The sequence below is a fragment of the Chiloscyllium plagiosum genome, unplaced genomic scaffold, assembly GCF_037043375.1.
Source record: "Chiloscyllium plagiosum isolate Xiang-an unplaced genomic scaffold, Cpla_swu_hap1 HiC_scaffold_2, whole genome shotgun sequence".
NCBI classification, from domain to species: domain Eukaryota; kingdom Metazoa; phylum Chordata; class Chondrichthyes; order Orectolobiformes; family Hemiscylliidae; genus Chiloscyllium; species Chiloscyllium plagiosum.
In genome coordinates this window covers 73,902,961-73,918,996 of record NW_028270140.1, presented here as the reverse complement: position 1 = coordinate 73,918,996, position 16,036 = coordinate 73,902,961, and the positions used below count along the sequence as shown (strand labels likewise).

Genomic DNA, 16,036 nt, shown 5'->3' with positions numbered 1-16,036 from the left:
ACCCTGCCACCCAGCTTTGTATCATCAGCAAATTTGCTAATGTTATTGCTGATACCATCTTCTATATCATTAACATATATTGTAAAAAGCTGCGGTCCCAGCACAGCTCCCTGCGGTACCCCACTGGTCACTGCCTGCCATTCCGAAATGGAGCCGTTTATCACTACCCTTTGTTTCCTATTAGCCAACCAATTTTCAATCCAATCTAGTACTTTGCCCCCAATACCATGCGCCCTAATTTTACTCACTAACCTCCTGTGTGGGACTTTATCAAAAGCTTTCTGAAAGTCCAGGTACACTACATCCACTGGATCTCCCTCGTCCAACTTCAGAGTTACATCCTCAAAAAATTCCAGAAGATTATTCAAGCATGATTTCCCCTTCATAAATCCATGCTGACTCTGTCCTATCCTGTTACTACTATCCAGATGTGCAGTAATTTCATCCTTTATAATAGACTCCAGCATCTTTCCCACCACTGAGGTCAGACTAACTGGTCTATAATTTCCTGCTTTCTCTCGCCCACCTTTCTTAAAAAGTGGTATAACATTAGCCACCCTCCAATCCTCAGGAACCGACCCCGAATCTATTGAACTCTGGAAAATAATCACCAACGCATCCACGATTTCCCGAGCCACCTCCTTCAGTACCCTGGGATGCAGACCATCAGGCCCCGGAGACTTATCAACCTTCAGACCTAACAGTCTCTCCAACACCAAATCCTGGCAAATATAAATTCAGTTCAGGTCCTTCAGCCACTGTTACCTCAGGGAGATTGCTTGTGTCTTCCCCAGTGAACACAGATCTGAAGTACCCATTTAATTCCTCTGCCATTTCTTTGTTCCTAGTAATATATTCCCCTGTTTCTGTCTTCAAGGGCCCAATTTTTGTCCTAACCATTTTTTTGCCTTGCACATACCTAAAAAAGCTTTTACTATCCTCCTTAATATTCTTGGCCAGTTTACCTTCGTACCTCATTTTTCCTCTGCGTATTTCCTTCTTAGTAATCCTCTGTTGCTCTTTAAAAGCTTCCCAGTCCTCAGTTTTCCCACTTATCTTAGCTATGTTATACTTTTTCTCTTTTAACTTTATATGTTTCTTTACTTCCCTCATCAGCCATGGCCGCCTATGCCTCCTCCTGGGATCTTTCTTCCTTTTAGGAATGAACTGATCCTGCAACTTCTGCATTATACACAGAAATATCCGCCATTGTTCCTCCACGGTCATCCCTGCTAAGGTATTGCACCATTGAACTTTGGCCAGCTCCTCCCTCAGCTCCATAATTCCCTTTATTCAACAGAAGTACTGTCACTTCCAACTGTACCCTCTCCCTCTCAAATTGCAGGTTGAAGCTTATTGTATTATGGTCACTACTTCCCAATGGCTCCTTCACTTCGAGGTCTCTGACCAATTCTGGTTCGTTACACAATACCAGATCCAGAATTGCCTTCTCCCTGGTCGGCTCCAGCACCAGCTGCTCTAAGAATCCATCTCTGAGGCACTCCACAAAGTCTCTTTCTTGAGGCCCAATACCATCCTGATTCTCCCAGTCTACCTGCATGTAAAAATCCCCCATAACAACTGTAGTGACATCTTTGCGACAGGCCAATTTCAGCTCCTGATTTAACACATCCCACATCCAGACTACTGTTTGGGGGCCTGTAGATGACTCCCAAGAGGGTCTTTTTACCCTTACTATTTCGAAGCTCTATCCACACTGACTCTACATCCCCTGACTCTAGGTCCCCCCGCGCAAGGGAGTGAATATCCTCCCTTACCAACAAGGCTACCCCACCCCCTCTGCCCGTCAGTCTGTCCTTACGATAGCACGAGTAGCCTTGAATATTTATTTCCCAGGCCGTGTCCACTTGAAGCCACGTCTCAGTTATCCCCACAATATCGTATCTGCCAATTTCCAAAAGAGCCTCAAGCTCATCCATCTTATGTCTAATGCTTCGTGCATGCATGTATAGTATTTTTAATTTGTTACTGCTCTCACCCTTCCCATCAACCCTTATTTCACTCAACCTTACAGCATGATGCCTTTCCGAGTTTTCTGCCTCATTGATACAGTTGTCTTTCTTGACTTCTCTTGTTCTAACTTTCCCTTCAATTTCCTTTTTAAACATCCAGCTTGTCCCCTCCCCCCCCACTACTTAGTTTAAATGTAGTGATGTTGCAGTAGAACACCTGCCTGCCAGAATGCTGGTCCCTAACCTATTAAGGGGCAAGCCATCTCTCTTGTAGAATTTATACTTACCACAAAATATACCCCAGTGATCCAAGAACTTAAATCCTTGCTTCCTGCACCAGTTCCCCAACCACACGTTCAAGTCCATTATCTCCCTGTTTCTGGCCACACTAGCCCAAGGAACTGGAAGCAAACCGGAGATAACCACCTTGGACGTCCTGCTTTTCTAAAGTCTAAAGTCCAGGTATCCTTTCTGTAAGCCGAAACTGTACTTTCACCAAAGCCAATACTTTCCTAAAGTGCAGTGCCCAGAGCTGCCCACTGAACTCCAAGGCAGGGTCTAACTAAGGTTTTGTATAACTGCAGCCTAGCTCTGCACCCCTTCTACTCTAGACTTCTAGATACATAGACCAGTTTTTTTTAGCATTGTTGATTATTTTCTGCACATAGATGCTTTAAAGGTCTCTGCATCTGAACTCCCAAGTCTCTTTGGGCATCTACTTCATACCATTGGGAAATACCCTGATACATCCTCCTTCAATCAGAAATGAATAACCTCACATTTGCTTACATTGAACTTCATCTGCCACAGTTTTGTCCATTGTAAGTTTATCAATACACCTTTATAACTTTATGCTATCATCGACAACACCACCTGTCATCAACAATTTGGATAGAAGACTTTCTATGCCATTATGCAAGTCATTAATAAATAAGTAAATAACTGAGGTCTTAATTGAGATCTTTGTGGGGCACCACTGGTCACATCCTGCCAATGTGAGTACTACTCAATATTCCTACTCTGTTGCTTGCCACTCAAGCAATTTCCCACCATGTCAGTAATTTGCCCTCAATTCTGTGGGTTTCTACATAAGCGGGACTTTATCAAATAATGAAAGCAGATGCCCAAACTCAAATTGAGACCTTGCTGTGATCAGTTAACTCAGAGCGAGTGATTCACTGATGTTGTGAACTTTCATGAAGGACTTGGCGAATAAACGGTTAAACGAATTGAGCAATCAGGAAATTGTGACTTTTACTGCATCATGCATGCTTATCCATACATAGCTATGAATTCACTGTCAGGATGAATTCCAAATTGAACACTTACAAAGATGCTGTAAATTTTAAAGCTATTAACTAATATAAATCTGAGGATCCGTTTCAATTCAATTGAAAAGATCCTGAGGTTTCAATTGATTATATTTGAGAAAATCTGTATGTTTTTTTCTTTCAGAACATTTGTGCAGAAAACTAATCCATTGTTGCACATTATTAATGTAGAGTAGGGGGAGGGAAGAAGTTCGAAACATCTGGTCACAAAAAACAAAATCATCTATTGTTGATAACTGGTATTGTACAATTTAAGAATGAATACCCTGTACTGGCAAAATTCCTTTATTCTCGAAAGGGTAAAAGCCAACCTGTGTTTTATGTTTAAAGCACCAGTGCTGCATTAAAATGCACTTTCCCTACATATTAGGAACTAAATGCTTCTGATCTGTATAACATCAAATCAATAAAGATAGACATAAAACATTCCGCTAATATAGAGAATTAACATGAATTTATTCAAAAACAGAAACTAGCTTTCTTGATAAACATTGAAGAATAAAAAACTGTTAAAAATGCACTTGTGTCTTTACAAAGAGTTTTAACAAGCCACTCAAAATCTCAAATCAATTTATACTCTTCATGCACAGATTATCTCACTCAAGGCAGGATAATATTTGATGAATGTGTCGGTGGAAAGACATTGCATGGGGGTAGGGATTGAGTGTCTTTGGAACTCCTTGCCGGAGAGGTGTGAGATTACATTTCTTGGGTCTGCTTAAGGCTGGGAAAGTTAGTTCTTGATCAGTACGAGGAACAAGGATCACAGGGAAAGGGCAGGAAAGTGGATACGCGGAGACTTGGATCGGTCACAATCCTACTGAATGGAGGAGTCGTCTCGAGAAGCCAAATGGCCTACTCCTGTTCTTATTCTTTATGTCTTCTTGGAACTGATGTTTACTCAGAAAAAACTCATAACGTCATTAATGAAGCACAAAGTTTTGACCCTTAAAACATCTCTCATACAGATGTCACAAAACTGGGAGAGAGTCAGTGGGTGTTGTGGAGTGCATGCAAAGGTACTTCAAGGGGAATTAGAGAGGCAAAGTGAGTAGGCAATAATGCAGCATTATGGAGTAGCATATGGAGAAATGAGAAGTTATCCACTTATCTACAAAAACAGAAATGCAATTTTTTTTTTAAAAATGGCAAAAGACTGAACCTTCACTGAAACTTAATACGTAGGTACAGCAAGCAAAGCAGATGGTATTTTAATACAAGTGAATTTGAATTTAGAACTGAATTAAACACTCAAAAGTAAAATTTCACACCAATTACATGGGACCTCAGAGACCACATCTGGAGTACTGTGGATAGTTCTGGCCTCTTTATCCAAGGCAAGATATTGTTGGCATAGAAGCAGAGCATTGGAAGTTAACCAAGCAAATTCCTAGAATGGAGGGCTTGTCCTATGATTAAATAGACTGGGACACTCTCTCGAGTTTAATAGCAAGATACGATCCCTCTTAAACAAAACATTCTTACAAAGATCAACATATATGGGTGGATGTTGCCCTGACTGGGAGGTCTTGTAATGAGGATATGTCCTTAGAATAAACTACAGGCCTGACATGAGGACTTTCTTCACTGGGTAGTCAATCTTGGGAATTCTCTGACCCAGAGAGCTGAGGAAATTCAGTCATTGAGAATTTAACAGCAAAGCCAATAGTTTTCTATATATAAAGTACATTAAGGCAAATGGGGATAGTTCAGGGAAATGGTATTGAAGTGGACAATTCAGCTATCTCATTGCATGGAAGACAGAACTTGAAGGACCATAAATACCCTACTCCTGCTTCTATTTCTTCTCTTATGTACGCATTCGCAGTTAAAAGTTCACAAAACCAGGTCACAGTTCATTCAGAAGATATTCCAAACAAAATGTTACAAATTCAACATACTACAGATGCAGGAAATGTGAAAGAAGAGCAGCAATATTCTGGAATAAAGATTAGCATGTTTCACAGTACTGTGCAGCTAATGAGAGGAACAGCTAATGTTGTGACCTTTCATTAGAAAAAAATGCTGGGTGAATAGCAGTGAATGTAGTTGGAAAGTTCATGAAGTTGAGTGTGCGTAAACTAAAGGGTGAAGTCTTTAAACTTGAAAAGATTTCTTCAGAGCTCCCACCACGAGCAGCTTTCATGGGAGCACAGTATTGATGTACAAGGAGCATTTTCCACATTTGCCACTAAGGTTAAGATAAAGGCAGCAACAAGTGACAAAATGTACCATGGCTAACTTGCACAGGCAGACAGCTATGACAACTGACACGAAGAAAAATTCAAAGTCACTATAGCAATGGACAGTTATTTAGCTAATTAAATATAGCTAAGCTCTCTATTGAGCAGTCCAAGGTTACAATACAATGATACGATATGATACTGGAGCAGAATTAGGCCATTCAGCCCATTGAGTCTGCTCTGCCATTTGATCACATTTCTCAACCCCATTGGCCTGCCTTCGCCTGGTAACCCTTGATTTTCTTATCGATCAAGAAACTCTGTTTCGACACATGATAACTTGGTCTCTACAGCCCTCTGTAGCAATAAATTCCAGATTAACCACCCTCTGGCTGAAGAAATTCCTCATCTCTGTTCTAAAGGGTCAGCCTTTCACTGAGGCAGTATCCTTGGGCCCTAGTTTCTCCTACTAGTGGAACCACCTTCTCCACGTCCACTCTATCCAGGCCCCTTAGTATTCTGCAAGTTTCCACCAGATTCCCACCTCATTCTTCTAAACTCCATTTAATTCAAATGCAGAGTCCTCAACTGTTCATGAGACAAGCCCTTCATCCCTGGGATCACTTTTGTAAACTTCCTAGCATGCCCAAGTCCTTCTGTAGGCTCCCCGCTTCATCAACACCTGTCCCTCCACTTATCTTTATGTCTCTGCAAACAACAACAATACCCTCAGTTATTTTGTCCAGGTCATTAAATGAGTAGTTGTGGTCTCATTTCTAATAATTTGAAACCTCTCCAACACCATGTTTCAGGTCACACTGATCCTCCTGGCCTTTTTTTTTCTACTTGCTTTGGTGCATGAAACTGGAAGTAATTGAAAGATTACTAGAGGTATAAAACATTTTATCTTCTCTCCCCTAATTCCTAAAAACCTGCGCACAGGTCTTCAACTGCACTTTGCATTATAACTGACATGTACCATAATTTCTGGAAAACTCTTTTTACCTGAAAAGCATTCTGCATCTTCTCAGTAATGTTCTTTACCTCAGTAGGAGGGAACCACAACACAATGTGGGACTCACAGAAGCAGTTATGAAAATAGCCAACCGTCCTCCTGACAAGTACATTTCTACTCTTTGCTGCTCCTTCCAGTGTCCTTCCAGTCCTTTCCAAATGGTACCATGGTCAGCACTACTTCGAGGTATCACCAGTCACATCAGTCTCCAAAGTCACGCACAGGCCTGAATGACACACACATTTGCAGACTCCCGCATGTTTTGCTTCTTAGTCTTTTAGATGTTTATCTACAATCCACTAACTCTCATTGCCTGTTGGATGACCACCTCCTAGAATGCTAAAATCTCTCATCTCTTATGGTTCTCCAGTGTCTCCAGCCTCAAGCTCTGAAATCCTGAGCACGATCGCCAGCAAGGCAGAAACTTCACAGTACAGATGGGCTGGCTAGAAAGTACGTTGCAGAGCACAGCTAGAAGGACAATAGTTTGGGAAGAGAGCAAAAATTTATTAAAAATTCAGAAGGGAGACCAGAAGCAAAAGTAAAATTTATTTTTTACCAAGTGAAATAGAGCATACACCTCACGTAAGCACTGATTTTCAAACAAGACTTTTCAGGGACCAGAGTCTGAGGGGCAAGTGGACGTGACAAAAGAAATGTCAAAGAAGCCTTATTTTTTAAAAAAGGAATTGCATGGCGTCACTGATATGACTTATATTTCTTATTTAAATTTCTTTAAAGATGATGTTAAGAGCACCTTTCCCCGCCCCCCCCGACTTTTAGACCACTTGAGGACAAGATCCCTCTTCAGTAAATAATTACTGAAGTCCAACAATACATAAAAGTGATAGAAATTCAAAGTTAAAACCTCACCTGCCTCAAGGTGGCACCCAAACCAGGAGCATTGGTTCAGAGATTTGGCTCATGGAAATTTATAATGTAAACATTAGGAATCATCAATATTCTAGGGGTAACAATTGACAGAAACATAGCTGGACTAGCTATATAAATACTGCAACTCTAAAACCAAGGGAGAGGATGGGAATTCTGAGGCAGTTAATTTACCTCCCGACTTCCCAGAGATTACCTATCACTTACAAGACACATGACTAGAATGTGATGAAATACTCTCCACTTACCTTGAAGATCATGTATCAAAAACACTCAAAAAACTGATCACCTGTGACTAGGCTGCCCACACATCATTCGTGTAATGGTATACCACCTACGAAATGCACTGCTAGAACTCATCAGGGCTCCTTCAACAGAGCTCTCAAACCCACTACCATTGAAATGTCAAGAGCAGTAGATCAAGACACCACTAATATCTGCAAGTTTTTCTCCAAGCCTGACTTGGGACTAATTAATTTTTCCACTGTTGCTGGGTCAAAATCCTGAAACACCCTCACAACAGTGTAGGTGGATCTACACCAGAAAGATTATAGCTGTTAAAGGCTACTCTCCACCAGAACACTCAAAAAGAGGGATTAGGGATGCACAATTAATGCTGTCTATGCTAGCAATTCTTACATCCTAAATATAAAGTAAACGACAAAAGCATAACGGAAACTATGGTTTTACCAATTTTAATAGGATACTGAAATTGCCTGAACATCCTGAGATAATCTCAAATAATTTGTTGCTTTTCAAATCTTTTCACTGTTATGGAGTTAACGAGAACCACTAACTTGTGTGCAACAAAATCATAAATAAAAATGAGAGCAATGACAATTTGTATGACGTTGGGGGAAGAAAAATAAAAAAATGTAAACAATTTGAAGACAATGCCCATGAATAATCTGCAATACGTAATAGTGGATTAAGTTTACAATATTGACTGCAAGCATACAGCAAACGTTTAACATTTGTTAGTTAATGTCGCCAATTACTCATTAATAAAGCAAAAAATGTATGTCCTTCGATACAGACTTAAACACACAGAATTTGTCAAAATCCTATCTCCAATAGAACTAAAATTTTGATCAGAAGACAATGTTTATTAAATATGTGAAAAAAATTGATAACATTAAGGAAACTATAACTGTACATATTTACTGGTGCGTAATCAGCTCATTTTCATTCGAGTGCTACACATTTCCAAAATGAGGCCAAGCAGTGATGAATACACTAACACATGGACAATTCCCACCATAACCATTTCAAACAGGCTTCATTTGAAAAGAAAATTACTTCAGACGCTGCATTAAAAATCTGAGTGGAAACAATTTTTGAGCTGCGTATTGCTGAAGAGCAGAACCAATGAAGACACTGAACAAAAATAGGAGAAGTATTCTGCTGTCCCGTGCACATACTATTCACTGTAAATTCTAGATTACAGTGACTAAAATCATTCAACTTATAAAACTACAGATAGTTCAGTGCAATTTACTTCTACTGCACTTTGCATTTTATGCAGTGGAAATGTAATTCAAAGTAAACAATTTGAATTATTCTAAAATACAAAATTTAGTTTGCAGCCAGACTGATGAAAGGATGTTAAGAGTCAGGTTTGATGAATAAAACTAACGCTTGCTCCAACAAAGCTGTTCAAGTTTAGCTACAACACTGGCACCTGGGTTCCTATCCATAAAGCCGGGTCAATACGTCTTCTTCACAAACAGGACAAATCCAATCTGACCAACTACCATTCCATCAATCTACGCTCAATCATCAGCAAAGTGATAGAAAATGTTAATAACAATCCTGTCAAGGCGCACAAACTCAGCAACAAAAATCAGTTTGGGTTCTGCCAGGGCCATTCAGCTACAAAGTCTTAGTTCACTTCTGGAGTTCAGATCTTTCACCTATGTTGAGACTGATGGTAACATCAAGGCAATATTTGGCCAAATGTGGCACCAAGTAGTCTGTGAAAACTTGCATCAATGTAAATTGGGCAAAAGCTCTCTGCTGATTGGAGCCATAGCTAGAACAAAGGAAGATGGTTGCAGCTGTTGGAGGTCAATCACCTCAGTTCCCAGAACACTACTGCAAGAGTTCCTCAGGATAATGTCCAAGACTTAACTAACTTCAGCCGCTTCATCTACAACCTTCCTACCACCTCAAAAATCAGAAGCAGGGTGGTTTCTTGATGACAACTCCAATGATATTCAACACAAATTCCAAGGCAGCTATGTCTAAATGCAAAAGGACATGGACAACATTCAGGCTTGGGCTAAAAAGTGACTCACATGTCATTAGCCACACAAGTGCCAGTGACCATCATCTCTTGGCAATTAATGGCATTACCATTGCTGAATTCCCCATGATCCATATCAATCGGGGCTTACCACTGACAACAGATTGGAAGAGCCACTGCATTTTATATGCTTAGTCCAAAGAACAGATTAACAGCTGCAAAGTCTGAAAGAAGTACCTCGCCACCTGACTCCAAATCCTACTGACGATCGCCAAATGCTAGCTTATCCAATGCCCATGGTCCCATGACGGAATAAAAGATATTCACTTCTCAGTGTTACCTTTCTCAAAATGGGAAAATGACATGCAAGTTTGGGTTCTCATTTTTGGCATTTTAATTGATGATATATTAAAATTCCTTTTAATGAGTATTATCCTAATTGGCAACAGAAAATGTATGCAATCTGAGCAGAACATATGGACCTTTTCTTTTTGTTAGATGACTGATCGATAATACATTGTGAAGAGCATTCAACTAAGTTATACCAATTTTCATTATAAATTCCCAAATTGTGTTTTAAATTAAACATTTCTGTTGGTTAAGCTGAAAATAATGTAGCTATTTACTTGTATATGGCAGTTGTAATTTGCTCATTTCTGAATGTGTAACATACATGAAATCAAACAAGATGAGCAATCATTTTAGGAAAGTTTTCTGTCGCAGGTGATTGAGTTTAGATGACATTTTTAAGACATTTGATCATAAACAAATAGATTTGCAATTTGAAATAATGCTCAACAAATAGTAAATCCAACATATACTTATTTTCTCCCATTTTCATTGAGAGGTTAAAAGTAGAAAAATATTCCAAAGCAATTCAGAGCTGCAATAGGACACAATGGGTAACAAGAAAAAAGGAATAGGTGTTAGGATCATAACCAAATTCTTATCAAACAGATAGGTTTTCAGGTGGCTCTTCAAGGATGAAGTGAATATTGGAAAGGCAGACATGTCCAGAAATGAAATTTCAGAATGTAAAGCCTAAATGGCTAACAAACAATCAAAATTGATGGGAATGGGATTGGGCGAAATGTGCTCAGGTTGCACATAAGTCCAGTTGGATGCATTGTTGCATCATGTTAGCAGCGGAAGGAATAAATGTTAAAAAATTACTTAAGTCCACATGGAACTCAAGAACAGAAGTAGGCCATTTATCCGCTCAAGCTTGTTTTACTACTGAAATGAGATCATGGTTAAACTGAGACAGATAAAACAAGGACGCATTTGTTTTTGCAGAGTTGGGAGAATGACAGAAAAACTACAAAATGACATTTGCGAATGTGTCTAAGAATAAAAGGCAATAAGTGCAACCTCAACCTTATCTTTCAAGTAGTGACTGAACTAAACCAGTCATACAGAACTGTTAGCCATGAAGATCTTTTTTAAAAGCAAAAGAATCCCTCTGGTGGCCACATTGGGAAACCTGCCAAGTTCATTTTGAAGTTGCTAGCAACTATCAGAAATTTACATAGCTTATCCAGTGTCAGTATTATTGGCCTTACTCAATACAAGTGTGAGAGATTGCTATTATTGCATCTTTTACCTATGGCTGCATTGTGTGAAAGATTACTATAAACATAAAAACAGTGTTATCCATCATTCTGTTAAACTGGTGCCTGTGGTCTAGGTGACATGACCATAGAATTGAGCATGCTGAGAAATTCTTTTACATTTCTTCATGTTATACATTCCTGCATTTGTACAATAAAGAATGGATCTAAAAGAATAATGTCACAAACGCTGTTTGTCTCAGACATTTGTTTAGACTGAGCATTGCGGACATGTATCACTTTTTGATCAGATAAATAGTTTTCTTGATTTTGATTTACATTTAGCCTGTCAATAATTTAGCTTGAAAATAATTGATATTCTGTTTTTAGGCCACACTTTTAATTGGACTCCTGTTTTTCAACAGCAGCACAGCGCTGTTGGATGAATTTAGGGATGATACTGTAGTGGTGCCAAAGGTGTGTCAGCAAAATACTTACAAGTAAATGAGATAGTTTGAGAATTATACTTTACATTTAAATCATGGATTACTGATTTTAAAAATTTAGTGGCTTGACCTCACAATTCAAACATATCAAAATTGTTGCAATAAAGTCCTAGCAAAGGGGATGGGTTCTGAGAGACAGCTGCAATCATTAATTTCTAAGCACATGACAAACATGTCAAGCTGCATATGTACAGTACATGTGCAATGTGCACTTTTATGCCAGGCAGGTTTTTGATGCATGGCAAGTATTGTTGAATGAGTGCATTCGTGAAGTAAGGCAATGCGAACATAGTAATTTTACTGTAACTGATCATCTGACTCAAAATCCTTGCTCACATGAAAAAACAATCCTACAAACGTTAGGGTGTAGGTTTGCTCGCTGAGCTGTAGGTTTGATATCCAGACATTTCATTACCTGGCTAGGTAACATCATCAGTGGCGACCTCCAAGTGAAGCGAAGCTGTTGTCTCCTGCTTTCTATTTATATCTTTCTCCTGGATGGGGTTCCTGGGGTTTGTGGTGATGTAATTTCCTGTTCGTTTTTTGAGGGGTTGATAGATGGCATCCAGATCTATGTGTTTGTTTATGGTGTTGTGGTTGGAGTGCCAGACCTCTAGGAATTCTCTGGCATGTCTTTGCTTAGCCTGTCCCAGGATAGATGTGTTGTCCCAGTCGAAATGGTGGTTTTTTCTTCCGTGTGTAGGGCTATGAGGGAGAGGAGGTCGTGTCTTTTTGTGGCTATCGCCACACGGATGAAAAAAACCACCATTTTGACTGGGACAACACATCTATCCTGGGACAGGCTAAGCAAAGACATGCCAGAGAATCCCTCGAGGCCTGGCACTCCAACCACAACGCCATAAACAAGCACATAGATCTAGATGCCATCTATCAACCCCTCAGAAAATGAACAGGAAATGACATCACCACAAACCCCAGGAACCCCATCCAGGAGAAAGATATAAATAGAAAGCAGGAGACAACAGCTTCGCTTCACTTGGAGGTCGCCACTGATGATGTTACGTAGCCAGGTAATGAAACGTCTGGATAACAAACCTACAGCTCAGCGAGCAAACCTACACCCTAAACCTCAACCTGAGCTACAAACCTTCACAAACCGTCTTTTATTTTCAAAGATACACTTTGCACACATCACAAAAACATACCATGTTTTGTTCATTCTTGTATTGTACACGGAGTGTGTCCATAGCTCTTATCATTGCTTGCATTGCAGTGAAAATGTTCTGAAATACGAGCTTTGTGAAGTTCTTTCTGTCTTCATCGGAATAGCCATCACCATGGATGATTCTCATTTGCTTGATGAATGTGCTTTTGCCACTTTCACCAGTCCCTAAAATCAAACAAAGAATATAGTATAATATTAAACCTACCCCTTTGGGTGTTACCAAATCCATTGCACAAAACATATTTCTCTCCAACAACTGCACTCTCTCTTAGGAGGTTGTTACATAGCTCTTCCTCACCACTTGCCAAAAAAAATGTAGATTAAGAAATATTTTTGTTCTCCAGCAGAATGCCTTCCATGCTGTTAACCAATTCTTCAGAACTTGTAACATTCATGCTGTTTATTGAACAATCTTTCAGAAACAACCATAGGCATTTAGTACACGACAGCAATAATCGTCTTGAACAAAGTTATTAGGCTGATATTGTTAACCTCAGAGACTATAAGCATCAACCACAAATTGAGATTACTGTCCGATATGCTGTTCCACTGAAAAAGGTTGCAAGTGCAAATGCATTACAGTGGGGAAATCAGTCAACATGCTCCTGATGGATTTTATTTATAATCTAGCTGCAGCCTGCCACCAGGAAACCATACTTATCACATCAATTTAGAAGGTGCATAACATAATTAACAAGAAAGAGTTCAAAGAAGATATATTGTACGTGAGCTGAATGGCAAGTTATTATTCAAAACGTGATATGCATTCAAAACGTGATATGCAGTCAAATTGAACAGTGGACAAGAGCGACAGACATGCAAGCAAGAAACAATGGCACTAAAACAAATACTATGCTCCAAGAGCATGAACTTGCTGACAGTAAGTCAGTGTGTTAATTTTAATCAGTCAAAAAGTCTGGTGCTGGAAAAGTACAACTAATCAGGCAACATCTAAGGAGTAGGAGAGTCAATATTTCGAACATAAGCTCTTAATCCTCCACCCTCACATTCCTGATCGAACGCTGCCTGACTTGCACTGTTTTTCCAGCGCCACACTTTTTGACTCTGATCTCCAGAATCTGCAGTCCTCACTTTCTCAGTGTTAATTTTAAGGATTGTTCCATCTTTATCTTAATATGTTTTCAAATTCATTCATAACATAACATCCCATCATTCCATATTCCTCTATTTTAGCACCTAATTAGATCAACGCAATATTGAAACCTGGGTTCCCTTTATGAATGTCCTCATGATTGTCACACAAGTCATCCACTTAACTCATTTATAGGAGCATGTGTAAGACATGAGCACAAGATAAACTGATATTCTTGAAACTGAGCTCAGTAGCAGTATTGATATGGGAATAGAAAATGCCACACAACATGCAGACAACCATTTTAAATGTGGTCTGTACTGCGCTGCACTGATGCAGACATATTGTGCATGCACCAGGAGAGATTTTACTGTGATATCAATGAGCTTCTGTGTCTTAGTTCATGCAGGTTTTCTTCAATTTTACTGTGTGGTTCATTGAATGACTGTATTACTCACACTGAACTGAATGTGGGACCCACAACTGACATGGATTTAAAAACACACCTTGAGTATTGGGACCCTCCATTTTTGTTTCGGCAGCAGGAAAAGTGGGAGCGTTGACCAGGGAGCTGCCAGGAAGGAGAGTCACTAATTTAAAAAATTTACTTCATGAATAGGCAGGAGCAGACACGGACTGCTGAGTAAGTGAAGCAAAATATTTGGGTGGTTGTGTTAAACGAAATACTACTTAGATAGTGTCTTCCACCCATCCTCCTCCTCCTCCTCTAACCAAAATCAGGTCTGTGCGCCGGATTGGTAAGGTAACCAGTCTTTTTTATTCTTTATTTTTCAATAGTGTCTGTGGGAATTTAGAATAGTGGGAATGGAGGTTAAGGCAGTTGAATGCTCCTCCTGCACAATGTGGGAGGGTAAGGGTCACCACTCATGCCCCTGCTGACTGTATCTGCAGGAAGAGTACCCAAGTCCAGCTCCTCGAAAACTGCACTAGGAAACTGGAGCTGGAGGAACTTCAGATCATTCAGGAGACAAAGAGAGTTATACAGGGGAGTTACAGGGAGGTAGTCACATCTCACATACAAGAGAAAGGCAGCAGGGTTACAGTCAGGGTACAAAAAGGGAACCCACAAGCAGTGCAGGAATCACCTGTGGCCATTCCTCTCAATAACGAGTATACCATTTTGGATTCTGTTGGAGGGGATGACTTAGCAGGGGTAAGCCTTGGGTACAGGTCTCTGGCATAGAGTCTGACACTGTTGCTCAGAAGGGAAGGGAGGAGATGAGCAGAGCATCAGTTATTGGGGACTCCATAGTTAGGGGGACAGATAGGAGGTTCTGTGGGAACGAGAGTGACTCACAGTTGGTGTGTAGCCTCCCAGGAGCCAGGGTTCATGATGTCTCGGATCATGTGTTCGGGATCCTTGAGGGGGAGGGGAACCAGCCCCAAATCATGGTCCATATAGGCACCAACGACATTGGTAAGAAAAGGGATGGTAATTTGAGGCAGAAATTCAGGCAGTTAGGGTAGAAGCTTAGAACTAGAACAAAGTGTTGTCGTCTCTGGTTTGTTGCCCATGCCAGCGAGGTGAAGAATAGGGAGAGAGGAGTTGAATTCACAGCTAGAGGGATCGGGGCGGGGGGTGGGGTCCAGATACGTGAATAATTGGAGCTCATTCTGGGGTAGGTGGGACCCCTACAAACATGATGATCTACGCCTGAACAAGACGGGTACGAATATCCTGAGGCGGGGAATTTGCTCATGCTCTTTGGGAGCATTTAAATTAATTCATCAGGGGGATGGGAACCAAAATTGTAGTTTCAGTGTCCAGGTGGTTGAGAGTAGTGAAGTCAGAAATAAGGTTTCAAGGTCACAAGAGGGCACCAGCAAGCATGGAGATGGTTTGAAGTGTATTTACTTCTATGCCAGGAGCATCTGGAATAAGGTGGGTAAACTTGCAGCATAGATTGGTACCCGGGACTTTGATGTTGTGGTCATTTCGGAGACATGGATAGAGCAGGGACAGGAATGGCTGTTGCAGGTTCCAGGATTTAGATGTTTCAGCAAGAACAGAGATGGTGGTGGTGGTGGAGCATTTGTTAGTC

At 40.3% G+C, this 16,036-nt stretch overlaps 1 protein-coding gene across 1 annotated transcript in view; it reads right to left on the bottom strand.

Moving 5' to 3' along the window:
• The window catches only part of LOC122561122 (guanine nucleotide-binding protein subunit alpha-14), a 176,350-nt gene that overhangs the window by 99,531 nt on the left and 60,783 nt on the right, over nt 1-16,036 (bottom strand). The window contains exon 2 of the mRNA XM_043712573.2: nt 12,861-13,045. Coding sequence (XP_043568508.1) covers nt 12,861-13,045 — 185 coding nt within the window. The remainder of the gene's footprint in view (nt 1-12,860; nt 13,046-16,036) is intronic.